At 42.7% G+C, this 27,934-nt stretch overlaps 1 protein-coding gene across 1 annotated transcript; it reads right to left on the bottom strand.

The window, feature by feature from the left end:
* LOC115199934 (olfactomedin-like protein 2A) lies at positions 1–27,753 on the bottom strand. Its single transcript, XM_029762494.1, has 8 exons — positions 27,476–27,753; positions 14,055–14,318; positions 13,205–13,312; positions 12,672–12,848; positions 12,257–12,512; positions 3,897–4,208; positions 3,460–3,645; positions 1–1,548 (listed from the first exon to the last, which is right to left on the bottom strand). The coding sequence occupies exons 1-8, from the start codon at positions 27,542–27,544 to the stop codon at positions 944–946; spliced, it is 1,977 nt and encodes a 658-aa protein (XP_029618354.1). The 5' UTR covers positions 27,545–27,753; the 3' UTR covers positions 1–943.
* Positions 27,754–27,934: the final 181 nt, after the last annotated feature.

Below are 27,934 nucleotides of genomic sequence, written 5' to 3'. Positions count from 1 at the left end.
TACAGTACGCAGCAACATTTATACAAGTTAAAAAAACAAACATCATCAATAGGCCTGAAATGAAAATTACAGATGATCATAGTGCTAGGTGACAGGATAGAGTTTGATGGGCCATAAAAATAAAATGGGTGGAATAAATGAGCCGTTCGTGATTTACAAGAGCATCCCAATATAGAGTCCACATTGACCAGGAACCTTGTTGTGTACGGGACGCATGGTATGCTGTCAAGTGTATTGGTTAGTATGCATTGAAAGAGGAGTGTTGGCTGTTGAATCTAATATGGCCGCTGCTGGACTGTCCATAGATCCGGTAAAGAGGTCAATGGAACTTCACCAAAACAATGAAAATGCCATGGAAACGCTCGAAGGGAAAGATCCAAATCTCCTCACTGCCCCCTATTAAAATTAACCTACATTTAGGCTATTGTTTATATGTGTATTTCACACTGTGTTGAGGTGAAAATCAGAGTATAATGCTGTATGGATGTCAACCCCAACACATGTTCATGTCATCTTCACCAATGAACTGCATTACAGTTAAAAACAACATTGACTACCACCACCGATTTCTCAGTGCTAGCTACGCTACCAGTTTATTCGAACGGGAGTTAGCATTTAGCAGTTACTTCTTCTAAACCTGAACAGGGACTACTTCTAAATGTTATGCAGCAAAAACAGCCAAATATATCAAAATTGGACTTTAGTAACCACATTGTAGGCCTGTTACAATACATCAATGATAATGGACTTGATGAATATCCACTTCAATAGATCAGATTTGAATGTGCCCCAATCTGGCGTCGTTCTTCTATCCCCCGCTGTCTACGTTCCATTGACCTCTTTACTGCATCTATTACTGAGCATCTCTCTTATCTCTATGGGGATAGTGAACTTGTCATGGTGCTGATTGCCTATACTTTACCTGAGCGCAAAACCCCTGTGCTCATTGGTCAACAAAGTGTATGTTATATGTGATCTGGTGTCCATTGTCCCAGGCGTACAGGACCTTCTCCTTGGGATTGTAGTCGATCTGGGTGGTGTAGGCGTATTCGTTGGTAAAGGGCAGACGAGGGATAGCCTCTGAGTTGGTGTGGGTGTCGTAGGCATAGTTCACCTCCCCTTCCTTCTGGTTATAGACGTCCACAGCGTACAGCACCCCACAGATGATGAAGCAGTTCCCGTAGGAGTTTCTCTTCAGGCCCGTCCTCCAAGTTGTCTCCTTCTTCATGGACAGATCCCCAGGGTCCAGCTTACTGATGACGATCACCTCCTGCTGAGAGTAGTCATAGTCCGTGGCAGGGTAGATCACCCACAGCCCACTCTCGTCCACGGCAAAGTCAATGTCCGAGTGGCCTCTCCACTTCCAAGGGGTGGTGTCCTCGTAAACCACGTCATGCAGGAGGGTCCAGGCGGCCACGTAGCGCATCCTTAGGTCGTACTTAATGATGTTTTTGGTGAAAGCTCTGTTGTAGTAAAATGCTCCGTTGTACACCACATGGCCTGTGCCGATCCAATTGTAAGGCAATTTGAAGAGGTTGCTCCAACGACCTAACAGGACCAAATATGTACATGTTTAGTGAGCGCTAACTACATACCATGTTGACCCCCCAGACATTATGCTAACATCATGTAAAATTAAGAATAAATCAAGTCATTCTGGGTTTCACAGGTGTCACACACACAAACATTTTAATAGTTCCATAAAAGTTTATACAATTGTTTCACATGAGAGACTGGTTAGTTTCTGTTTTACTATCCCACTCCCTGCTGTCCAAACAGATGTCCTGTTATTAGGGTTACACTCATATCTGGTCACATCTGCTCTCTTACATTTCCATCTCAGGAAGTGTGATTTAGATAATGAATGAAGCTGCAGCGAAGGACAAAAACAACCCCATAGCACAGCACTTTTCCCCCCCGAGGCCAGCCAATGCCTCTAATCCCTCAGCTATGGCCAGTTCAAATGAGAGGCCAGCCCTGCCTAAGCAGAGATCACAGCCACTCACAGAGATACCTAGCCATCCGCACGCTGCTGTGAACTCACCACCCTACTGGATATCTGAGCAAAATCTCTGTACACTTTGCAAGATGTTAGTGAGTTTAAAAAAACAATGTCCTAACACCTCTAAATCAACCAGGCTAGTCCTGTGAGAAAGATAATTTCACCCAGTCAGTTAAAAGGAGTAATCCTATTTCTCTCTCCAATTACTAGTGCAAGAAGGGGTGGATTTTTCCCACCCAGCTGTTTTAGGAACTTTGTGTGTGGAACGAAAAGCACAGTATGACAACTAAAACCTGCGAATTTGAGTCTCAAGCTACTATAGTGTACACTCACTACATTTCATGGGTCACCGTAGAGCAGTGGTCACCAACCTTTTCTGAGTCAAGATCACTTTGAGTCAAAATGCATGCCGAGATCTACCACTCAGGTAGAAAAAAGGACTTAAAAAACATAAGTCTATGCAACATTAACCAATTAAAAACAGTTCTGTTGCAATTAGGTTTGTGCAATAGGCTATAGGCCCAATACATTATCACTGCATATTGGCTACGCTTGAATTGTCCTGCCAATGTTGTTCTTCTTAGACCATTTTAAAATTGTATAAAAAAAATGTTAGGTGTATGATAACACTGGTAATTGATAATTTGTTTTATTACTTGTGAGGCATAATTATTTGCTTATTGTTTTACTGGACTGATGGCCTGCATCTAATGGTCAGTCTGAGGGGAGGGAGGGAGGGAGCATCAGTCAGGAAGTTAAAGCTTAGTCGCAAATGGGTCTTCCAAATGGACAATGACCCCAAGCATACTTCCAAAGTTGTGGCAAAATGTCTTAAGGACAACAAAGTCAAGGTATTTGGCCATCACAAAGCCCTGACCTCAATCCTATAGAAAATGTGTATGTAAGCAAGGAGGCCTACAAACCTGACTCAGTTACATGAGCTCTGTCAGGAGGAATGGGCCAAATTTCACCCAACTTATTTTGGGAAGCTTGTGGAAGGCTACCCAAAACACTTGACCCAAGTTAAACAATTTAAAGGCAATGCTACCAAATACTAATTGAGTGTATGTAAACATCTGACCCACTGGGAATGTGATGAAAGAAATAAAAGCTGAAATAAATCATTCTCTCTACTATTATTCTGACATTTCACATTCTTAAAATAAAGTTGTGATCCTAACTGACCTAAGACAGAGAATTTTTACAAGGATTAAATGTCAGGAATTGTGAAAAATTGAGTTTAAATGTGTTTGGCTAAGGTGTATGTAAACTTCTGACTTCAACTGTATCTCTCTATTTTGCATGAGAATACTTTGGAACAGATTTCCAAAATTAAAATCACTTGGAGTGATTTGCTAGTGTTTTTACAGTCTTATGTCCAACAATTCAAATAAATACCCAGGCTGCTAGTTGGGGAACCCTGGTCTATAATATGTATCTCTCTATGCCATGCCCACCTTGCTTGAAGTTGTCCAGGTTTCGGAACTCCACCAGGTTGTTGCCATAGTAATAGTTAGTGACGTAGATCTTGGAGTCCTTTGCCAGGGGATCCTTCATCCAGGCTCCCTCATTCCGCCCATAGCTGTGCTGCTTCTCTGGAAGCTCGATAGATGCCAGGGTCCCCTCACAGTCTAGGATCTTCCCTGCCAAGTACAGCTCAAAATAGTCAACACAAAAACTACCAGACAAAAATGGATAAATAATGGCCTGCATGAGTTTCCAATCATCCAATTTCACAGTCACACATATTCTGGCAGCTAAACGTTACATGCTTATCTGTTACTGAACTGAACAGAGTCATAACATTGACTGTCAGTATTGCTGTAAATGAGCACATTCAGTTGATATAGGGTGTAGTGTAGTGTACAGTAGGGTATTGTGTAGGTCAGGCTACCTGCTCTGTGTAGGATTGGCCGGCTGTTGTTGTCTGAGTTGTCCAGGAAGAGCATGATGGTGGGAGCTGGTCTGTCTAGCCTCTCTACTCCTGCTGCACTGGTGGTGGTGGTGGTAGTGGTAGTAGATGGCATTGTGGTACTGGCTGTTGTTGTTGTTGCTGCCATTGTTGTCGTGGTAGTGACAGCAGTTTCTGTGGTAGTTGTCGACTCAGCTGTGGTTCCCTTTATGGTTTCCAAGATGATTTCAGCGCCTCCGTCCTCCGAGTGTGTCTCTTTGACGTGTTGGACGGTTTGAGTCTTGGCAGCGTTGTCTGAGGATAAAGGGATGAAGTATTGGAAAGCAGGCCATGGAATTTAGTTAGTCAAAATGAAACTCTGGAGGGGCCTTGTCTTCACGTGTTTTCACTAGAATTAACTGGCTAAATTAGTCAAATAGAACCTCAGAGCCACAGGCCCTGTATGAGCTGCTTTTGAGACCTCTGTCAGAGAGACAGACACTGTACAGTACCAGAGATTTCCCGGGGCCACATCAAAGGGGAATGCATTAGTTATGCAGCACACAGAGCATGCCAGCTTCCTCTCACTTTCTCTGTCCCCTCCTCTGTAACCAAGTCGGTCCCGCTGCCTCTGCCTCTGTCTGTTTGGATTCAGAATTCCACAGCCCTCACATGACATTTTCTTATCCTTGGCCATGGAGAGAGAATATCAGAACAGAGGACAGTACCAGGAGGAGAGGGCCAGACTGAGTCTGCTCGCCTCTGTTACTCATATTACTGGAAATGTATCAGTCTAACTGAAATCCCAAATTTCCCGCCTGATACAAACTGCCATGAAGGTCATGGGTGTGAGACAACACTATTTCTGAACAGACCGTTAACAGACAAGCGGAGAAAAGTATTTCAGATCCCTCCCATGTACTATACTCTGAATATCCGCTCCTCCCCTCAAGTAGACGCTATAGGGTCCTCATGTGTAAGCTGAACAGGTATAAGCACTCCTTCATTCCCATGTCCATCAAATACCTAAACAGCAATAAGTAAAGTGTGTTAGTACGCCACTGACAGAATAAGAGAATATGCAAAGTATTATGTATGTGGCTATATGAGAAGTGTATCATGCTAAGAGTAAAGTGCAATGTATGTATTATGTTGAGTGTGTAATGTACAGTGTTTATTTTGTATACAGCAGTACTGTGAGTCTAAGACAATTTTCCCATTGGAACATTAAAGTTAATCCTATCCTGTCCTATCCTGTTCTAGCCTAGCCTACTCTCACTTCCTGTGCTGCTAGACACATGTGAGATAAAACGCCTCTCCCTGCTACATAAGCAGCGCATCTGCACAACACTCGCACTCTGAACCTCATAGTGCCAGCCGTGCACACTACCTGACCACATGTATCTGTTAAAGGCTTAACAGCAAGATAGAGAGTCAGGGAAAGCCTTAGGAATCAGGAGGCAGGCATAGATAAGAGAATGTGCTGTGGGTCTCTATAGTCAAAATCACAGGTATTGTTGTGGTGAAAGAAAAGCCACATCGTCTTTTATCTAATAGATGCAATTCACCTTTGAAAAAAAGGCCCTCCTGTTCTTTGTGAGATTATGGAAAGTAAGCTGATTTGCTTCACTGGATTGACAAAGGTGGCTGGACTCACCAAAGTATGGCTAAACGGCTAGGCATGGCAGAACACATGATCTAACAGCATAGGTCCATCTGAACCTTGAGCAAACCTAGCATACCTATCCATTCAACTAGAGTTACCCAGCAAACCAAAACCGGTTCCTAGAACATTAGTTAGGTTGTAGCAAATGTTCTCATGACACAAAAAAATGTCCAGTCGTGCTGATGATTATAATGTGACTAGAACTTTCCTAGAACGTGACTGTGACTAGAACGTTCCTAGAACACATTTAATCTGTTCTTTAAATGTTCCCAGAATGTTTCTTTAGGTTGTAGGAACATTGTGGGCATATAACAAGAGATTCCCGAAAACACTTAAACTGTCCAGTTAGGCTGACATTCAGATAATGTTTCTATCTGGGTGCACAAAACCTTTGATGTTGCAAGAATGTTAACAAAAAAAGCCTTTCTGAGTTCTTTATAGGTTCCCAGAACATTGAATTAGGTTGTGGGAATAGTGTGGGTACATTACAAGAGATAGGTTCCCAAAACACGAAAGTGTGATGACATTCATACAATGTTTACTTTAGGTTGCACAAGACATTCCTATAATGTTGTCAGAATGTTGACAGAACATCTGGTCTAAGCTCTTCCAAGGTTCACAGAATATTTAATTAAGTTATGCATGTTGTTTGGGATGTTGCAAGAATAGTCTTGTGATATTCACATAGGTTGCACAGAACATTCCCACAATGTTGTACAGTGTTCCACAATTTCCAAATAAGTATGTTTTTATGACGTTCATAGCATATTTGTTTTAGGTTTAACATAATATTCCATTGATGTTCACACAATATACATTTGACCTTGTCTTGGAGGTCCTCAGAACATTTCAAGAACATGTTATAGTTTGACCTAATATTACCACAACATCAGCATGCAAATGTCTAGCTCCTTAAAGAGCGACAGCCTTTAAAAGCAACAAATCCCTTAGAAAATAATCTATGTCGCATCAATTCAAGTCTGAAACAGTTATTCTAGTGATAAAATTGACTACAAAGTGTAAATAGGATCATTTTGGTCATAAAGTCCGTTTCCTCTTAAATGGAGTTTGTAACATCTGCGTGTCACAACGGGTTAATTAAGGTTGGGTTTTGATTTGACGATATCCATTTGCCCACTAACATGGAGTGAACAGCTGCGGTGATTGCTCTCTATACAATAGCATACACAGTGAGACAGACCTGCCCAGCAGCTACGTCTTTGTTTACATAAGACAACACGTCGACCATTTTTTTTACCTGAGAAATACTGTACCACACAACTTAGTTAAAGTGGATTCGCAAAGTATTCAGACCCCTTCACTTTTTCCACATTTGTTACGTTACAGCCTTATTCTAAAATTGATTAAAACGTTCCCCCCCCATCAATCTACACACAATACCCCATATTGATAAGCAAAAACAGGTTTTAGACATTTTTGCAAATGTAATAAAAATTCAGACCCTTTACACAGTACTCTGTTGAAGCACCTTTGGCAGCGATTACACTCTCGAGTCTTCTTGGGTATGACACTACAAGCTTGGCACATCTGTATTTTGTATTTCTCTGCAGAACCTCTCAAGCTCTGTCAGGTTCAATGGGGAGCGTTGCTGCACAGCGATTTTCAGGTCTCTCCAGAGATGTTCGATCGGGTTCAAGACCGGGCTCTGGCTGGGCCACTCAAGGACACTCAGAGACTTGTCCCTAAGCCACTCCTGCGTTGTCTTGGCTGTGTGCTTAGGGTCGTTGTCCTGTTGGAAGGTGAACTTTCGCCCCAGTCTGAAGTCTTGAGCACTCTGGAGCAGCTTTTCATCAATGAACTCTCTGTACTTTGCTCTGTTCATTTTTCCCTCGATCCTGACTAGTCTCCCAGTCCTTTCCGCTGAAAAACATCCCCACAACATGATGCTGCCACCACCATGCTTCAACGTAGGGATGGTTTTGGCCAGGTGATGAGCTGTGCCTGGTTTCCTCCAGACGTGACGCCTGGCATTCAGGCCAAAGAGTTCAATCTTGGTTTCATTAGACCATAGAATCTTGTTCCTCATGGTACTGAGAGTCCCTTAGGTGCCTCTTGGCAAACTCTAAGCGGGCTGTCATTTTATTGAGGAGTGGCTTCCACGTGGCCACTCTACCCTAAATGCCTGATTGGTGGAGTTCTGCAGAGATGGTTGTCCTTCTGGAAGGTTCTCCAATCTCCACAGAGGAACTCTGGAGATCCGTCAGAGTTACCATTGGGTTCTTGGTCACTTCCCTGGCCAGGGCCCTTCTCCCCCGATTCCTCAGTTTGGCCGGGCAGCCAGCTCAAGGAAGAGTCTTGGTGGTTCCAAACTTCTTCCATTTAAGAATGATTGAGGCCACTGTGTTCTTGGGGCCCTTCAATGCTGCAGAATTTTTGTTTGTACCCTTCGCCAGATCTGTGCCTCGGCACGATAATGTCTCAGAGCTCTTCGGAAAATTCCTTCGACCTCGTGACTTGGTTTTTATTCTGAACTGCACTGTCAACTCTGGGACCTTATATAGACAGGTGTATGCCCTTCCAAATCTTGTCAAATCAGTTGACTTTACCACAGGTGGACTCCAATCAAGTTGAAGCAACATCAAGATAATCAATGGAAACAGGATGCACCTGAGCTCAATTTTGAGTCTCATAGCAAAGGGTCTGAATACTTATGTAAATAAGGTATTTCTGTTTTTTATTTTTAATACATTTGCCAAAATTTCTAAAAACCTGTTTTCGCTTTATCATTATGGGGTATTGTGTGTAGATTGATGAGAGGGAAAAATGATTTAATCAATTTTAGAATAAGGCTGTAACGTAACAAAATGTTGAAAAAGTGAAGGGGTCTGAGTACTTTCCGAATGCACTGTAGATGTAAAATTGCGCAACTAAAACATAATCTGCAATTTTTTTAAATGAATGCCAGATTTCTTGAGTTATCTTAGATTCATCCTGGGGATTTTGAGTAAGTGAAATAGGCTTCCGTGTCTACAGTGTCTCATGGAGGACAAACATCATTAACCAAATGCAGAATCGGTCAGAAAACACTCCTCCAAGACTGAAATCGCATTACAGTGTTACAAGTACACAGCATATGAAGAGGATGGGAATATTTTAATAACTCAAACATTTTGTTCTGTTTCCTGATTGACCATATTAGAGTGAAAAAACCCTGCAAAGCCACAGTTATCTCCTGGTGGCACAGAGGGTTAATGATCTGGTTGCTGATTTGAGATTTGCAGGTTCAATCCCACATATTCTTTAACCATGTTTCTTTTGAAGAAAACTGTGAAATTGAGGCTCAGATACACTCTACTAAAAGAGAGGATGTATTTATTTCATCCAGATTTTTTGAATCTAACCAGAAATGCAGAATTTAGACTAACTGTAAAAATAAAACATTGTGTAAAAATGGACTGTTCACCTTTTTAAAAAACACACCCAATATAATATCTACTTTGAGTCGCTTGACATGCTCCCCCCTCTCTTATTTTTCATGATCTGAAAAGCAAAACTGATCCTAGATTAGCACTCATAGTTTTGGATACCTTGTAAATATGGGCCCAGCAGTATGCCGTAGATAAAGAGGATGGGTGACGTGATGGTGAATAACTCGGGTATTATCGGGTATATCCCTGGGTTAGTTATGTGTAAGAAGGCTAAAAAGGAAGAATGAAATTCCTGATTGACCATACTGCCACACTGAAAAAAGAAGGCGTAAGAGAGCTTCCCTGGTGTGGCAGATGATAAAAAAAAACCTGACTTGGGAACCAAACATTGCTGGTTCAAACGCCACATGTGCATATTGTCAGTGTATAAAGTGTAAAGATATAGTTGTGTTTGTACTGTATGATTGAAGGCTGTTCCAATGTGCTCTAAATTAAAATGCTGTGTGGCCTACACACTGTAGTAGGTCTACAATACAGTCCTCAAATGCAAATTGCCCTTAAATCTGAAGAGAAACATACTGGGATGTATTCCAATCTGCTTTAAAGAGCTACACATTTGCATGCTGAGAATGTAGTGGTAATATTAGGTAAAACTTAAATATAACATGCTCTAGAAATGTTCTGAAGACCTCTGAGACAAGGTCAACTGTAGAGTACTAATCAAAAGTCTGGACACACCTACTCAGTCCAGGGTTTTTCTTTATTTTTTTACTATTTTCTACATTGTAGAATAATAGAAGACATCAACACATATGGAATCGTGTAGTAACCAAAAACGTGTTAAACAAATCAAAATATATTTTATATTTGGGATTCTTCAAAGTAGCCACCCTTTGCCTTGACAGCTTTGCACACGCTTGACATTCTCTCAATGTCTTCACTATTATTCTACAATAAAGAAAAACCATTGAATGAGTGGGTATGTCCAAACTTTTGACTGGTACTGTATATTGTGTGAACATCAATGGAATATTATGTTAAACCTAAAACAAATATACTATGAATGTCATAAAAACAGACTTATTTGGAAATTGTGGAACATTATGCAACATTGTGGGAATGTTCTGTGCAACCTTTGTGAATATCACAAGAATATTCTTGTAAAATTAAGGGAATGTCCTGTGCAACCTAACTTAAACATTGTATGAATGTCATCACAACTGAGCATATTTTGTATTTTGGCAACCATGTGTGTGAGGTGTATACTTTTGTTTCAAAGCAGACTTATTTAAGACTACCAAGAAACACTGTGTGACCCTGATTTAACCCACTGCAGTAAAAGGTTTTAAGATGGAGTGTTGCCTTGTTAATGTCCAAAAGCGGAAGGCTCTCCTTCCATTTCCCCTGAAAACCAGAACATCCAGTTTTTGGGGACTTGGCAGAGGCTAGCCGCAACCTAACCAACGTTCTGGGAACTTTCACAGAATGTCACGTCCTGACCAGTAAAGGGGTTATTTGTTATTATAGTTTGGTCAGGACGTGGCAGGGGGTATTTGTTTTATATGGTTTTGAGTGTGTGTTTATGTAGAGGGGCATTTGATTTATGTATTCCGGGGTTTTTGGTTTAGTTCTATGTTGTATAGTTCTATGTCTGTTCTAGGGTATTTAGATCTATGTTTAGGTAATTGGGATTGGGGCCTTCAATTGGAGGCAGCTGGTTATCATTGCCTCTGATTGAAGGTGCTATATTTAGGAGCATGTTTGTTATGGGTATTGTGGGAGGTTGTTCTTAGCACTGCTGTATTTAGCATGCAAGACTGCTAGGTTGCTCGTTTCTTGTTTTGTTTATTTAAGTGTTCACAAATAAAGTTAAGATGAGCACTCGACCAGCTGTGCCTTGGTCCATTTACTACAACGACCGTGACACAGAACCAATTTTGGTTTGCTGGGAAAACGTTACTTGTATATTGTGTTATTCCATTGCCTGGAAAACGAATGAGAACTTTTGGGGAATGTTCTGTGGTGTTGTGCACAACATTTTTGTGAATGTTAGGAGAACAAACCAAAGATATTTATTACATAAAAAAAAAAAAATTGGGGACGTTATCATACTGATGTTAGAGATTAATGGGAATCTTAGCTAATATTCTGGGAATGTTCCCGGTTTGCTTGGTATGGAGTATTAACTATTCTGTAACCACTCCCTCTTCAATCAGGGTTGATTGGAAAATGCTTTGTTTAAAAGAAGACATTGTATCATCATATCTTTGTACTCCCTGACGAAGGCCATACAGCCGAAATGCTTCGGAGTTTTAAAATCTTTGTTCCATTGAACATGTTATACAAATAAAGGCATTTTTATGAATTATATGAAGAGTGCCTTGGTCCTTCTTTCTTTTTGTAAACTTAAAGAGGATTTGAAGGAGTCAGGAAATGTTTTGTCAGCTTCATCTGCACAGTGATGAGGTTCTCCCACACATTGTATGCTAGGTGTGAAGCTGGGGCATGTCATATATGTGGCAATGTTATTGAAACAGCATTCCATTAGCTCGATGTATTATGTCAATATAAAAAATGGATTTCCTGCTCGCTGAATGCACACAAGCAATTTGATCCTCCAATGGCCCAAGCCCTGCTTTGTTAAAAAAACAACAGCAGGATAAGTCTTGTACTGAGGATCTGGTGATCTACAAGATGAAGGATTCACTGTTTCATTTCCTCTGGCAGAGCTGCCAAGAGTATACATGTAGCAGGAAGATTTACACTCTTTTATCACACTTGTGCAAGAACATCATCTTTCATTCAAATCCAAATGGCTTGCTCTATACAGAAATAGAATGAACAATATCTGTCTCCGTTGGGAATCTGAAATATTTTTGTATTCATATTTTTTTATTTAGCTAGGCATGTCAGTTAAGAACAAATTCTTATTTTATAATGACGGCCTACCCCGGCCAAACCCTCCCCAAACCCTCCCCTAACTACGCTGGGCCAATTGTGCGCCGCTCTATGGGACTCCAGATCAGTCTGGTGCAATGCAGATCCTGCATTATGTAATGAAGAACCCCCCCCCCCAAAAAAGAGTATAACTTACATTTGCTTACATTTGAATTGGTTTAGTTTATAACAGTCACAATAGGGTCTGAGCACATTAGAACAGCATGTAAATGATCTCCTACAGGCTGGCTGAGCGCTGCTAACTCAGCTGAAGTCACATTCTAATGTTGTCTTAAGAGGGGCTCCATATACACTGGGCTGGGAGAGAGAGTGGTCAAACTCTCCCCCTGTATCGGCCCCTTTTCTCTCACCTTTACCGCCTGTGACATGCCCGTCCCCATCCACCTTGGCTGCTTTGTAGTATGTGATGCCCCTCACTACCCCCGGCTGGTGCCCTGCCACCTTGGCCTTGGCTGTGGGGTCAGGCTTGATGGGCTTCCCAGGTTTGGTGCTCTCTTTCTTGGGTTTTACAACCTTTTCCTTGGGCGGCTTGGGTGGGGGCTTGGATGCAGGGGGCTTTTTGTTAGGTTTTTTAACGGTCTCTTTGGTTTTCTCATCATTGGTGTCCTGTAAACATTAACATTCAAGCCTGTGATTTACGGTGCGTCTGTGGGCATGTGAACGTTTGTGTGTGTTTGATGTGTAATTTGTGAGCAAGCTTTTGTGTGTGTGTGTGTGTGTGTGTGTGTGTGTGTGTGTTTGTGTGTTTGCTTGAGACACACTTACCTGAGCTTTGGTCTCTGTTTGGTCTTTCTGCAGTAGCTGTAGCCCCAGGCTGGAGATCTCCTTCTTGATGCTCATCATAATGTTTGAGTAGTTCTCATACCTCTTAAACTGGTTTGTCAGAGTGATCATGCTGTCCCTTACAAACTCATTGTCCCGAGTCAGGTTGGTCTTGATTGTCTGGAGAAACAGACGTGTTCTAAGAATCAGACCAGTCCATTGTACAAATGTGCAAATAACTCTAACCGAAAAGGAACCCTTTTGTAAATAGATTATAAAAACATTACTGTAGCCATGCAGTTTGGGGGGGGGGGGGGGGATTACTAGTATCCAATCACAAACCATTTAATCAGCTCTGTCTCCATAAAGGACCTTAGACAGCTTTAACAGCTTAGAACCCTTGGAAAGATCCCAAATACACTCAAACACAGTATGTAGAAAGGCATGCAAACCTAGTGTACCCTGGTTTTTGTTTAATGTCCTAGTTATTGTGGCACTTGTTCCACTATACCTGAACGTTGTTTTTTTGTGCTTACCTCCTCTAGTGTGTTCATCTGGGAGACCACCTTATTGATGTAGGAGTGAACCTTCATAAGGTCCAGGCTGTACAGCGTCCCCTCCAGTAGGTCCACCATGGAATGGAGCTGTACACCCACAGCACAGAGGAGAGTATTAACACGAAACAAAAACCAGGCTTAATCTATGGCTAAGTCTAAATCCACTGAGGATGGCCCGGGGCCGAAACGTTTGTGTTTTGTTTTCACCTTTCCTTTATACAATTTATTGCACAATCATTTTTTGGGGGGCACAGTGATGTTCTAATAAACATGTCTATTTTTCATTCAAGCCTCAGTTTTGGACAGTGTGCAGGTCTCCATCTCTTCCAGTATTCTTTTTTTTGGACTCCTATGCACCTGGAACAGACACTATTCAGTAGTGAGGACCTTAAAAGAGTGCAGAAGGCCTAAATCCAGTCAGATCACACATCTGGTTCTGGTTGTTCTGTTCATATGCTACATAGCGTGCCTCCTCTCCTCTCACTGCCAGTGAAAAAGGAATGTGTGCTTCAGATATGAAGGTCCTCAGAGGTGCTGAGATGTTATTAGCAGATGGATATCAGACAGACAATCCAGTGATGTCATAGTGAAGGGTCTGTGTAACAACCCTGAAGCTTTCATTTGAACAATTACAGGGACATCCTGTTTCTACTTCTCCCATGGTTACGTATACTGTATCTTCAGGATCAAACCACACACACGTAATCAGGGTCTCGGTCACTGTCTTTACACAGTCAATTACCTGATTTTACGACTAACATTTACAGTTATAAGGTTATTTTGCCACCAAGTTACAGTTAGTGTCTGTTACTGCTGCACCTCCCGTCACCTTGAGAAGCTCTGGGGCCTGTTTCTTCAGCTTCTCCATCTTCCACTCATTCTCGCAGGGGTTGAGGGAGGAGGGAGGGGCTGTGCAGGAACACTTGCAGTCCGATCCAGAGCTGACGGTCTCCACCGTGTAGAAGTCTTCCACCCGTGCTTTTCCACTCCTCAGATGCTGGCACGCATCCTTGCTCAGTGGCCTCATGATGCACTTACATCGACAGTCTGAGCCCTCCGACGTCATCCGCACCGGCTCTGTCTCCCCAAAGATCTGACAAGAGAGACAGAGAAGGGATGAAATGGACCGATTACACCGGTTTTAAATGGACTGGTGTAGGAGTGGTTGACTAAAGTATTCCTGACATGCGTGAACTGGACAAGGTTCCTGTCTCTCAGCTACAGGAGGCAATCACAGCCTGGAGTGATGTCACAACGTGGGGTTGAATGTGAGAGGGCCAGTTTGAAGGCTGAGCAGCATTCAAACAGAGACATTCTGTGAAAGCAACTCTATCTGACCCATAGTGATCAATGGTCAGGATTTAACTGGGACATTATGATTCATAAATATATATGCTGAGCTTGGGTTTTCTCACAGGAGTCTATGGAGAGTTGTTCCAATGTTCTGAATGACTCCCTCCCTGGTGGACATACTATGAATAATAAATACATTTTCTTAGGAGAGAAACAAAAGCAAGGAAAGGAAAGTGATCCTGGGACATTTACCACATGCTTCATCTCCTTTGGAGCACATGAAAGCAATTGAGACCAATGAAATGCAATTAATATAATTAATATAAACTCTCTCTGTATTGCATAAACAATACCCAAAAAATATTATAGACATAATATTATAATCATTAAAGTGATGTGTTTCTAGGTTTCATTCTAGGCCCAGTCAGACATTTGATATACCATAGATTTATTGCATATCTTACTGAATGTTCAGTTGTTGTTGGTAAGAGGTCAATGAGTGCCAAATCTTCATTCCACAGAGAGCTTAAGGTGTCACAGTAGTTCTCAAGTGCCTGTCTCTGTCTGTTGTCTGTGACGGGCACTGCTCTGTTCATCTCCCCATGTCTGGCCATCTCCCCCAGCGCATCATACGAGAATGGCGCTGGAGGGAATAGCGGACGTTTCACGGGCATCTGACCAATTGTGCTATTTTGTGTATTTATTTTTGCAATGATGGTAACTTTTTTTTTTTTTTACATAATGTTTCCACCATCGTTTCCTATGGTCGAAAAGAGCTTTTGGATATCAGAACAGCTATCATTAACCTCGATTTGGACGGGGCGAGAGACATTGATTATCGTGGACCAGGGGGAGACGGTGCTACAGAGGCCGGCGTGTGGGACACCTTATGAGACTACGTCGAAGAGTGGATAAACCGCCTGTACCCTCCGTTCTATTGGCAAACGTGAAATCACTGGAGAATAAACTTGATGAGCTCCGTTTGAGACTATCCTATCAATGTGATCTGAAGAACTGTAATATCCTATGTTTCTCTGAGTCATGGCTGAAAAAGGACATGGCAAATGTAAATCTAGCTGGTTTTTCTATACATCAGCAGGACAAAATGGTGGTGTCAGGGAAGCTCAGGGGAAGGGTGTGTGTCTCTTTGTTAACAACAGCTGGTGCGCAATCTCTAATATTAAGGAAGTCACGAGGTTCTGCTCGCCTGAGGTAGAATACATCATGATAATCTGTAGACCATACTATTTACCAAGAGAGTTTTCATCTATATTTTTTGTAGCTGTCTATTTACTCCCACAAACCGATGCTGGCACTAAGACCACACTCAACGAGCTGTATAGTGCCATAAGTAAACAAGAAAATGCTCACCTAGAGGTGGCGCTCCCAGTGGCCGGTGACTTTATTTATTTTTTATTATTATTTTTACTTTTTAAAACTTTTTCCTATCTCATTTCATGATATACAATTGGTAGTTACAGTCTTGTCCCATCGCTGCAACTCCCATACGGACTCGGGAGAGGAGAAAGACGAGAACCATGCGTCCTCCGAAACATGATCCTGCCAAGCCGCACCACTTCTTGACACACTGCTCACTTAATCCGGAAGCCAGCCACACCAATGTGTTGGAGGAAACACCGTACAACTGGTGACCTGAAGTCAGCGTGCGTGCATTGCCGGGCCACCACAAGGAGTCACTAGAGCGCAATGGGACAAGGACATCCCAGCCGTCCAAACCCTTCCTTAACCCGGACGAAGCTGGGCCAATTGTGCACCGCCTCATGGGTCTTCCAGTCGCAGTGGCCGGTGACTTTAATGCAGGAAAACTGAAATCCATTTGACCTACTGTAAATTCCGGACTATAAGCCGCAACTTTTTTCCCACGCTTTGAACCCCGCGGCTTAAACAATGACGCGGCTAATATATGGATTTTTCCCGCTTTCAATTTTTTTTTTTTCCAAAAAAACACATTCTGTGACGTGCTCAGTTTTTTGGCGGTATGAAGCTTTCATTAGACCAATGAAATTGCCGAACGGGTTAAGGTCAAACAACTTTTTTGTTTACTGTTTAGATTAAATCGAGCACTCTCAAACTTCCCATCATTCTGATTACGGTAGTCATTTTGTCACCCTCATCATGGCAAAGACACGGAGAAATGCATATGATGCAGCTTTCAAGTTGAAGGAGATTGATCTGGCTGTTGGAAAAGGAAATAGAGCTGCTGCACGGGAGCTTGGTCTTAATGAGTCAATGATAAGACCTTGGAAACAGCAGCGTGAGGAATTGACTCAGTGCAAAAAGACAACTAAAGCTTACTGCAAATTTTTTATTTTTTGTTACAAGCCGTGTTTCGTTAAAGCCTATTTATTTTTGTTACAAGCCGTGTTTCGTTAAAGCCTGTGTAAAGTTCATTTGTTTCAATGTACCGGTAGGCACCTGCGGCTTATAGACATGTGCGTCTTATTTATGTTCAAAATAAAAATTAAAAATTAATTCAGTGGGTGCGGCTTATATTCAGGTGTGCTTAATAGTCCGGAAATTACGGTAATTTCTACCAGCATGTCACCTGTGCAACTAGAGGCAAAAAAACTCTAGATCACCTTTACTTCACACACATAGACGCATACAAAGCTCTCTCTCAACCTCCATTTGGCAAATCTAACCATAACTCTATCCTCCTGATTCCTGCTTACAAGCAAAGAATTTCAATAGGAAGTACCAGTGATGCGCTCAATACCTATGTGTTCCGATGAAGCGGATGCTAAGCTACAGGACTGTTTCGCTAGCACAGACTGGAATATGTTCCGGGATTCAGCCGATGGCATTGAGAAGTTTACCACATCAGTCACCATCTTCATCAATAAGTGCATCGATAATGTCGTCCCCACAGTGACCGTATGTACATACCCCAGCCAGAAGCCATGGATTACAGACAACATCCGCACTGAGCTAAAGCTGCCGATTTTCAAGGAGCGGGACACTAATCCCGACGCTTATAAGAAATCCCGCTGTGCCCTCCGAAGAAACCTTCAAACAGGCAAAGCGTAAATACAGGACCAAGATCAAATCTTACTCCACAGGATCTGACGCTTGTTGGATGTGGCAGGGCTTGCAAACTATTACAGATTACAAAGGGAAACCCAACCACAAGCTGTCCAGTGATGTAAGCCTACCAGACAATTTAAATACCTTCTATGCTTGCCTTGAGGCTAGCAACACTGAATCATGCATGAGAGCACCAGCTGTTCACGATCTCCGTAGCCGATGTGAGTAAGACCTTAAACAGATTAACATTCACAAGGCCGCAGGGCCAGACGGATTACCAGGACACTTACTCAGCGCATGCTCTGACCAGCTGGCAAGTGTCTTCACTGACATTTTCAACCTCTCCCTGCCCCAGTCTGTAATACCTACATGTTACAAGCAGATCACCATAGTCACTGTGCCCAAGAATGCCAAGATAACCTGTGTAAATTATTATCGCCCTGTAGCACTCACATCTGTACCCATGAAATGCTTTGAAAGGCTGGTCATGGCTCACATCAACACCATCATCCCAGACACCCTGGACCCACTCCAAATCATATACCGCCCCAACAAATCCACAGATGACACAATCTCTATTGCACTCCACACTGCCCTTTCCCACCTGGACAAAAGCAACACCTACATGAGAATAGTGTGCATTGACTACAGCTCAGCGTTCAACGCCATAGTGCCTTCCAAGCTCATCACTAAACTAAAGACCCTGGGATTAAACACCTCCCTCTGCAACTGGATCCTGGACTTCCTGACGGGCAGCCTCCAGGTGGTGAGGGTAGGCAACAACACATCCGCCACGCTGACCCTCAACATGGGTTCCCCTCAGGGGTGAGTGCTTAGTCCCCTCCTGTACTCCCTGTTCACTCATGACTGAGTGGCCGCGCATAACTGCAACACCATCATTAAGTTTACCGACGATGTGACGGTGGTAGGCCTGATCACCGACGATGATGAGACAGTCTACAGGGAGGAGGTCAGAGACTTGGTAGTGTGGTGCCAGGACAACAACCTCTCCCTGAACCTCAAAGTCAAAGGAGCTGATCGTGGACCAGAGGAAATGGAAGGCCCGAGCACGCCCACATCCACATAATCAGGGCTATAGTGGAGCAGATAGAGAGCTTCAAGTTCCTCGTCCACATCACTAAGGAATGATCATTGTCCACACACACCAACACAGTCGTGTTTGCCATCAACACAGCCTCAATTCGTCAGGGCATGGACTCTACAAGGTGTCAAAAGATTTCCCCAGGGAGGCTGGCCCATGTTGACTCCAATGCTTCCCACAGCTGTGTCAAGTTAGCTGGATGTCTTTGGGTGGTGAACCGTTCTTGACACACACAGGAAACTGTTGAGCGTGAAAAACCCAGCAGCATTGCAGTTCTTAACACACTCAAACCAGTGCACTTGGCACCTACTACCATACCCCGTTCAAAGACACAAATATTTTGTCTTGCCCATTCACCCTCTGAATGACACACATACACAATCCATGACTCAAATGTCTCAAGGCTTCTAAATCCTTCTTTAACCTGTCTCCTCCCCTTCATCTACACTGATTGCAGTGGACTTAACAGGTGACATCAATAAGGGATCATAGGTTTCACCTGGATTCACCTGGTCAGTCTATGTCATTGAAAGAGCAGGTGTTTTGTACACTCAGTGTTTTTACCCAACTTATCGTTACTCATTTACCCAACTTATCGTTACTCATATTTATTGTGTTATTATTTTTCTATTCTATCTCTTTTCTCTCTCTGCATTGTTGTGTAAGTCAGCATTTCACTGTTAGTCTACACCTGTTGTTTACCAAGCATGTGACAAATAAACTTTGATTTGATGTAGAGGCCAGGGGTCGCTGCACTCTACTGATGCTAAGCTCGTCTTCCAGTACCTTCTGGGGCCCAGCTCCCTCTCAGACCCTCTGTCCAGGGTTAACCTGTCATCTTCCTCCAATGAGATTTAGGGATCTCTATAAACCCCGAGGCAGGCCCACATGTGGTACCACTTAGGGGAGAGTGGGGTAAGTTGAGCCATTTTTTACATTCAGCATCACTCCGTCAACGGAAATATAGCGTTCTTTCTGACAAAGATATCTACATACAGTGCCGTGAAAAAGTACTTGCGCCCCTTCTGATTATCTCTATTTTTGCATTTCTTTTAAATAATTAATGTTATCAGATCTTTAACCAAAACCTAATATTAGATAATGGGGAACCTGAGTTTACAAATAAAACAATTTATACTTATTTTATTTATTTAATTAACCAAGTTAACACCCAATGCCCCTGTGTGTAAAAGTAATTGCCCCCTTACACTCAATAACTGGTTGTGCCATCTTTAGCTGCAATGACTACAACCAAATGCTTCCTCTAGTTGTTGATCAGTCTCACATCGCTGTGGAGGAATTTTGGCCAACTCTTGCATGCAGAACTGCTTTAACTCAGTAACATTTGTGGCTTTTCAAGCATGAACTGCTCGTTTCAAGTCCTGTCACAACATCTCAAATGGGATTAGGACTGGACTTCGACTAGGCCATTCCAAAACTTCAAATATATTTCAGGATGGTGTGTATCCCTGAAAATAATCAGAATTCATGAAAACATTACAGTTTTGAAAACATTGCTTGTCCAAATAAAGTGGTCTCTTGGCACCACTTACCCCTGGTATGGGGTAAATTAAGACGCCTACAAATTTCTGCTGAATGAAATATTACCACTAACTTTTTAAAGCCATGTCTATCTTTATTTCCCAAACACAATTCAACACAAGCATAATTGCTTTTTTTATTTTAATAATTTTAAGCATATTTTAACAACTAAAAAACACTACTTTTTTTAAACACTTTGTCATGTGTGCTCCTTCTCCGGCCTCTAGGTCACCAGGCTGCTCGTTATGGCGCACCCCTGTCACCATTATTAAGCGCACCTGCACGTCTTCAGACTCACCTGGACTCCATCACTTCCCTGATTACCTTCCCTATATAGTCACTCCCTTTGGTTCCTTCCCCAGGTGTTATTGTTTCTGTTTCTGGTCTGTGTGCTGTTCGTGTTTCTTGTTTTGTATTATGTTCTGTTTATTTTATTAAAACACTCATTCCCTGAACTTGCTTCCTGACTCTCAGAGCACAGTGTTACAACTTTTAACATAGGCCAGGTCATGTTACCTCATATCCCAGCGATAATGCCTTGCATTGAGCCTGAGAAGAAAACATGTATATTTGCTCAACTTGCCATTGGCTCAACCACTGGCTCAACCACTGGCTCAACTTACCCCAAGGCAAACATTTTGACTACTAGCTCACACAGCTACAAGGATGCACTTTCAGGCTAGGTTTAGGACCTCATATTGAAGCTCATAGAGACCCCAACTGACATATAGAACAATCTTAAAAGTATCTACTTTGGTTAAAATACAAGCATCATGAAACATCTAACACACTAAATTAATTTGACTTGGTGAAAATCTGTGTTTTGGACCTAACTTGCTTACCACTTTTTCCATGTGGTTTCTTCCTTCACAGACTCCATGAAATGATGACCACTTCCTAAATATTTGGTCAAATTATAAATTATGTGTATGGTTTCCTAGAAGAAAGGGTGACTCATCTTACCCCTTTGGCTCAACTTACTCCAGTCTCCCCTACAGCAGCACAAGAATGCAGCACGAGATTCTTCATTAAACAATCTCTGTCTGTCTCTATCTCTTTGAAATGAAATGTGTCTCTGTCTGTCTGAGCCCTTACTTTGCCACATTGTATCAAGACAGGATAAACATCTCAACTATGCACTCAATCAAGGTATTTCTGGAAGAATCGTCAGTCCTGTCCTTCACCAAATCCACACTGGGCACGTAAACTGTAGATCGGGGCAAATATCTATGGAGAGCATGTCTTCTTGCCAATGTGAGTGAAGAGTAAACCCAAAGAGAGCATCCACACAACTGTGCACAAATATCCAGTGACTGAGTGGTCTCTGGGAGTGAGGATTTTTATGGAGGCCAGACCCTGCAGCCTGGTGAGGGGAGAGAGGAGTGGAGAGGAGGGAGGGGGTGGGCTCATTAGTGGAGGAATGCAGCCTGTGACAGCAGTGGGGGGCATTACCCTCCATTACTGTAGACTTACACTCAGAGGGGTCTTTGATTATGGGGCAGGACCCCTGTGTGCATAGTGGCCGGCCATTCCTGACCCATGTCAAGTGAAAAAAGGCAGTGGGTTGACAAATGCTACAACCACATGAAAACAGAGTGGATTAGCAGATTAAAGTTCCCTTGGAGGGGTTGTGCCCACAGCCCTGCTGCGCCTTATTGTTCCATCACAGACCCAGGTGATCCAAACCCAGCCTGCTCCTTAGCAACATCAGCTTAAGTTGCTTCTGGTACCAACTAAGCATGGCAAACCTAATGGAATTCCTGCCAGCTTGATTGGGTTTGGTTGCCTCGCCACCTGTATTTGGGATAGTGTGCATTAGTGTATTGATCAACAGGGAAGTGTTAGTACACACCATTCATGTGCAGCCTCTTCCCTATCAACCCTCTTTACTTTACACACAGACCGGAGCAAGTTGGACGTCAGCTGTCCTGATTCTAAAGAAAGGATATCGGCTGTGAGAACCGTTATCGTCCTTGCTCTGTTCATTTAGCATCCCATGCCAAGTGAACTTCCAGTATGAGAACTGACATCAGAGCGTTCGTAATTAAGACCGTTTTAAGAGCCTAATGCATGCTTTGAGCTTGGCGCCGTAGGCTTTGACCTCTGAGAGCAGTCAAGTTTCAGGTCAAAAGAATAGGACTCAAACACAAACTTTGGTCTGCACAATAGGCGGAAGGGACCCGACTGCACAGCTTCACATTCACACACTCCACAGACCACAGTACATGATTAGATCACTCACTCACTGAAGGCCGTGGCTACTCTTACAGCGACTAAGTGAAATCCCAATTGTGTCCACAACTGCTAAAAACAAGATACATTGCACACAATGGCTGGCACATTCCAGGCACTTTTTAGGCTTATCTTTAAACACAGAAAACCAATGTTATTATATGATGGCCTTAAGTGTTACTGTAACATTACCTCGGTCCGTATAAACAAGGATGTCCGTTTCAGACTGTAGGTTTTGTATAATTGTTCAGGCCATCTGCATGCTGTTACTAGGCCTACCTCATATGGACTTAACAATGACACTGTAGCTTTCACAAACAAGATCATTCATGTAGGATACTTTCCACAAACGTTTCTTAATATAAACAGCTAAAGAACAGACCATGTTCCAGGTGTTGTCCACTTCAAAGACAGTCAACTCAGGAAACTGTTTCTGAGGGAAACTGGTAGAAAATAAATACTGAGTATGACTACTAGAGTGATAGGCACGAATCCACACAGTGTTCACGTCTGGATAGGGTTTATCTGATGACTAAATCAAAGCAATGATATTTCAGGATAGACAAATACTAATGAAGAAAGTTCATCTCAGAATCATCGTCTACTAAACTGGAATTCGATGGCCCTAATCCATCAGCCGGGGTTTACACAACAGATGGTGGAATATTGACTCAGTTTGAATTTAAGATCACTTTTGACCTATGAAGATATCTGAACTATTTGTTTAAATTCCCCGACGTATCACCTTGCTCTCCAGTCTAAACATTATGGACAAATCTGGAGTCCAAATTCTTGTCCAGAAAGTCCACCTGATTCCTAATCTAATTAGTATTGCTTATGATAAACAGACTTACTGCCACTGTAAATCTGAACCGGGACTGCAAAAGGAAACTTAAGCCTTCAGCCTGGAGATGAACCATGAGATTGCAGTCCCTAACCTGAACAGAAACTGGCATTAGCACTGGGATGTTAATTAGCTGGACACAAGCTTACTGAGCACTTGCTGCTTTTGGGGGTACACATACACATTCCATCTAAGGCTTGCTGCGTTTACACAGGCAGCCCATTTCTGATCTTTTGCCACTAATTGGTCTTTTGACCAATCAGATCAGATCTTTTGCCAATAATTGGCTGTGTAAATGCAGCCATAATGTGTCCGACCGAGCACACACAGAACATTCTGGTTAACCTCAGTGGCTACTACTGATTGAGCCTAACGAGAGAAGAGTGAGGCAGAGAGAAAGAGGGGTGGATAAAAAAGGTGACGGAAGAGAGAGAGAGAATCCGTTAATCTGTGGAACAGTATCGGATGATTTATCTGTAAACAGTTCTCTCTTAATTATCAGCGCATGTCTGGGGACCACAGTCATGAATGGAATTAGCTTGTTGCCATTGCTTTCCTCCCCAGATGCTGTTGTTTTGGGAGGCAGATGTGTGACAGGGCCCACTGGATAGATTGATGGAACTGATAGATAGATCAGTGTCTAATATTCCACATGATTGTACAATTGTATCAAACCTTTACTTGGATGTTTTTTCCCCCCACCATAAAACACAGTGAAGGACCATGGATGTGATAGATGCTGCTTGTGAGAAAGTGCCAGCTGAAGGAGACCCACTGGGCACAGGCGTCAATTCAACATCTATTCCATGTTGGTTCAACGTAATTTCCTTGAAATGACATGGGAAAAATATTGATTCAACAAGTGTGTGCCCAGTGGGGATATCTTTCCTGTGTGGATCTAACAGGAAGACCAAGCTGGCTCCTCATTGGGCACAAACTCACATCATAGCAGTAAGACACATAGGCTGTGTTTACAAAGGCAGCCCAATTAGGATTTCTTCCCCCCCACTGATTGGTCTTTTGACCAATCACATCAGGTCTATTCATATCAGATCTTTTTCAAAGCTAATCTGATTGGTCAAAAGATCATAATTGGACTGCCTGTGTAAACACAGCCAAGGAGACATACAGTAATGCAGACTGGGAAAACAGGTGGAGGGCAGGTGGTGCAGAGAATGGGTGAAACATACTTCCCTTTGGCCATGTGGTCCTCTGGCAGCCATGTTCTGTATGGAGCATCCTTAGATGAAGGGCTCAGACAAATAGGGCTTGTAATTTCAGCTCTCTTTGTATTACTTTTCTCCTACATTACATCGCTCAGAGGGAAAGGGAGATTGCTTTTGTTAGCTGTTGTGGTCTGTGTCACTGTCTCCTTCATTTCCTGCTGTTCAGAATCAGAGCCCTCTCCCAGCCGCACTGGGGCCAGGGGCCACTGAGTCCCCCAGACAGACAGACTGACTGACAAGTCTCATTAACTCATTAAGTCCCAGTGACACACCAAGTCTCGTTAGTTAATTACTCTGACAGAGGGGCATTCTATGGGTCTCCTCCCTATGTCTCGGTGTCCATCTCTCTCTCTCTGCCCTCTCAAGGACCTCTCGGCGGGATTCCTGGGTTTGTTTACAACCAAAACAAGGGGCAGGTGCACATGCCTGTTCCCACGCCACCACTCCCTCTGTGTCCTCCTCTGAGCTGGCTTTGTCTCACAATCATCTCAGTGCCACCAGTGGGCCATGTCCAATGGGACAGAGGGGGACAGAAAGCATCCAGGCAGCACACAAGACAGGCACATGAGATGTCTCACAGAGAACAGAGAGAACCATAGCCATGCTAAAATCAATCACAAGTTTGTTAGTGATCCTATACTGTGCTTTTGTATTTGTATTTATTTCTATTTATTAAGGATCCCCATTAGTTCCTGCCAAGGCAGCAACTACTCTTCCTGGGGTCCAGCAACATTAAGGCTGTTATATACAATTGAAAATATTACAAGACATTACATTTCATAACACTTTTCACAACACGTTAAAGTGTGTGCCCTCAGGCCACTACTCTACTACCACATATCTACAATTCCACATCCATGTGTACGTGTGTGTGGAGTGCATGTCTTATCATATGTATGTGTGTCTGTGCGTGTGCGTGTGTGTGTGTGTGTGTGTGTGTGTGTGTGTGTGTGTGTGTGTGTGTGTGTGTGTGTGTGTGTGTGTCTGTGTGTGTGTGTGTGTCTCTTCACAGTCCCCGCTGTTCCATAAGGTGTATTTTTATCTGTTTTTTAAAATCTGAATCTACTGCTTCCATCAGTTACCTGATGTGAAATAGAGTTCCATGTAGCCATGGCTCTATGTAGTACTGTGCTCCTCCCATAGTCTGTTCTTGACTTGGGGAACGTGAAGAGACCTCTGGTGGCATGTCTTGTAGGGTATGCATGGGTGTCCGAGCTGTGTGGCAGTAGTTTAAACAGACACCTTTGTGCATTCAGCATGTAAACACTTCTTACAAAAACAAGTAGGGATGAAGTCAGTCTCTCCACTTTGAGCCATGAGATATTCACATGCATATGAGTGGTGGGCAGCGCTCATCCATTTGTTTTAATCCTTTGACAGAAGGCCTTGGCTATTGTACAGTCCACTTGAATCCTGAGTTATCAGTTGTGTAAGTTGTTGCCCTGAATACATTTTGATGATCATTGTAATAATAAGGGATTATCATTGTTATGAGAAATTTTACACTCCACTGTTCTTGAGAGGACACAAATACCATGATGTGAACACATGACACCTGTGCTCATTGTTCTAAATGTACCACACTTCCTCTCACGCACAAAGAAAAAAATCTGCTAGACAACCTTCATGTGCTTGTGTGCGTCTTGTCTTGTGCCCATTTTTTTCCTACAGTGGGGAGCTGGGATTAGACTCTCCTCAGGGGAATGCAGGTCTATGAGAGAGGGGTTACTGAAGTCCAGCAGCTGTGCAAACAAGGCAGGGCAGATATTACTGTTACCCCACTGGCTGCCATCTCTTCCCACATTTCCTCTGGCATCAGGCCGTACACATAAAAGGCGCCAGGAAGCCTAGTGGTTAGAGCAGGGGTATTCAACTCTTACCCTACGAGATCCGGAGCCTGCTGGTTTTCTGTTCTACCTAATAATTAATTGCACCCACCTGGTGTTCCAGGTCTAAATCACTCCCTGATTAGAATGGAACAATGAAATAAATGCAGTGAAATTGGCTTCGAGGTCCAGAGTCGAGTTTGCGGGTGTTAGAGCATTGGGCCAGTAACCGAAAGGTTGCTAGTTTGAATCCCCGAGCCGACTAGGTGAAAAATCTGTCGCTCTGCCCTTGAGCAAGAAACTTAATTGCTTCAGGGTTGCCTAAATAATAGATAATCCCTGGCCGTTACCCCAGTCTCCGAGGGTGTCTCGGGGGAGTGGGATATACAAAAAAATACATTTCCATTTCACACCACACTTGTACAGGTTACACACATGTACATGTGTGAAACAGGACACACATAAGCACCCCCTATTTGACCTTTCACTGGGGAAACCTAATGTAATGGTTACTTAGTCTGATGTGCAATAAGGGGATTCAAAGTCTATACTTACAAGCCAAGAAGGCTGATGTCATGTTCAATGACATACATCTATTCTTTATATCGACACATGAGAGAAGAGAGAGAGTCAGTGTCTATGGTCAGGCAAATTGACTGATCTCTGACTGGACACCTGGTCATACAGGGCAACAGTTGATATTGGGGAATGGGCATTTTAATTTGGAAATCAAATGGATTATTGGAATAGCATAATGTTTAACGTTTGTTATGCAAACTGCTTCCCGCTTTCAACATCCTCATGTCACAAGAGAAGCGTCGATCGCTCCTTCGCGCACGTGAACGAATTAACTAGGCTAATTTGCGCAAATTGTGCAATCATTTCGTTGAAATACGTTGACTTTAAAGTGAGATAATATGTTTTTTAAAGAGTGCATAAAACATTGATATTCAGATATTAAGTTAACAATAATAAATGTACTGTAGCAGAGCTGCAAGACAGGGTTGACAAATTCGTATTCATATTTTATCACAAGGAATTAGATATCCATTAAATATGGAGGAGTTCCTTACTTACTTGCGCTATTGCAGCATTATATAGGTGTTATTAGTCTATAACCAAGGCTTGCCTATAACTTACCTTACTCTGCGCAGTGACATCTTTACACACCACCAGTAGGCAAGCTAATACATTCGTAAATCTCCACATTTTCCTCCTAGGTGCTTGATAGCAGATAAAGAATCCCTCAGCACAACTTTTGGTGTCGGAATGACAAGATCGGTTACAGTATTACTCGATCCATAAATTAGGACATCGGCACGAGATATTAGGGTTCCATTGCCACAGACCCAAATCGTATATGTTGTTGCTGTAATATGCGCAACAATAAGGCGCTGTCCGCACACTAGTCCTCAACTCTGCGCATCAGGGCAGGGGTAAATTATCATCCACCAATCTTCTCTTCTCCACACATGGGAGGGGCAATTTGCATACACGCTTGACATGAACTTGGACATAATATTTCTTATCGAATCTTATCTTTAGAGTAATTTCAGACGTATGACATTAGAGTTTAATAACTTTCTAATATTCCGTACA

This window comes from Salmo trutta, chromosome 9 (genome assembly GCF_901001165.1).
Source record: "Salmo trutta chromosome 9, fSalTru1.1, whole genome shotgun sequence".
NCBI lineage: Eukaryota > Metazoa > Chordata > Actinopteri > Salmoniformes > Salmonidae > Salmo > Salmo trutta.
This window is presented reverse-complemented; position numbering and strand designations above follow the sequence as displayed.

Coding starts and splice junctions, on each gene's coding strand:
- LOC115199934 (XM_029762494.1), bottom strand. CDS start 27,544: ATGTGGAGATTTACGAATGTATTAGCTTGCCTACTGGTGGTGTGTAAA. Junction 14,319..27,475: donor ATGTCACTGCGCAGAGTAAG/GTAAGTTATAGG, acceptor CTCTCTTGTCAG/ATCTTTGGGGAGACAGAGCC. Junction 1,549..3,459: donor CCTGGACAACTTCAAGCAAG/GTGGGCATGGCA, acceptor TGGTCCTGTTAG/GTCGTTGGAGCAACCTCTTC.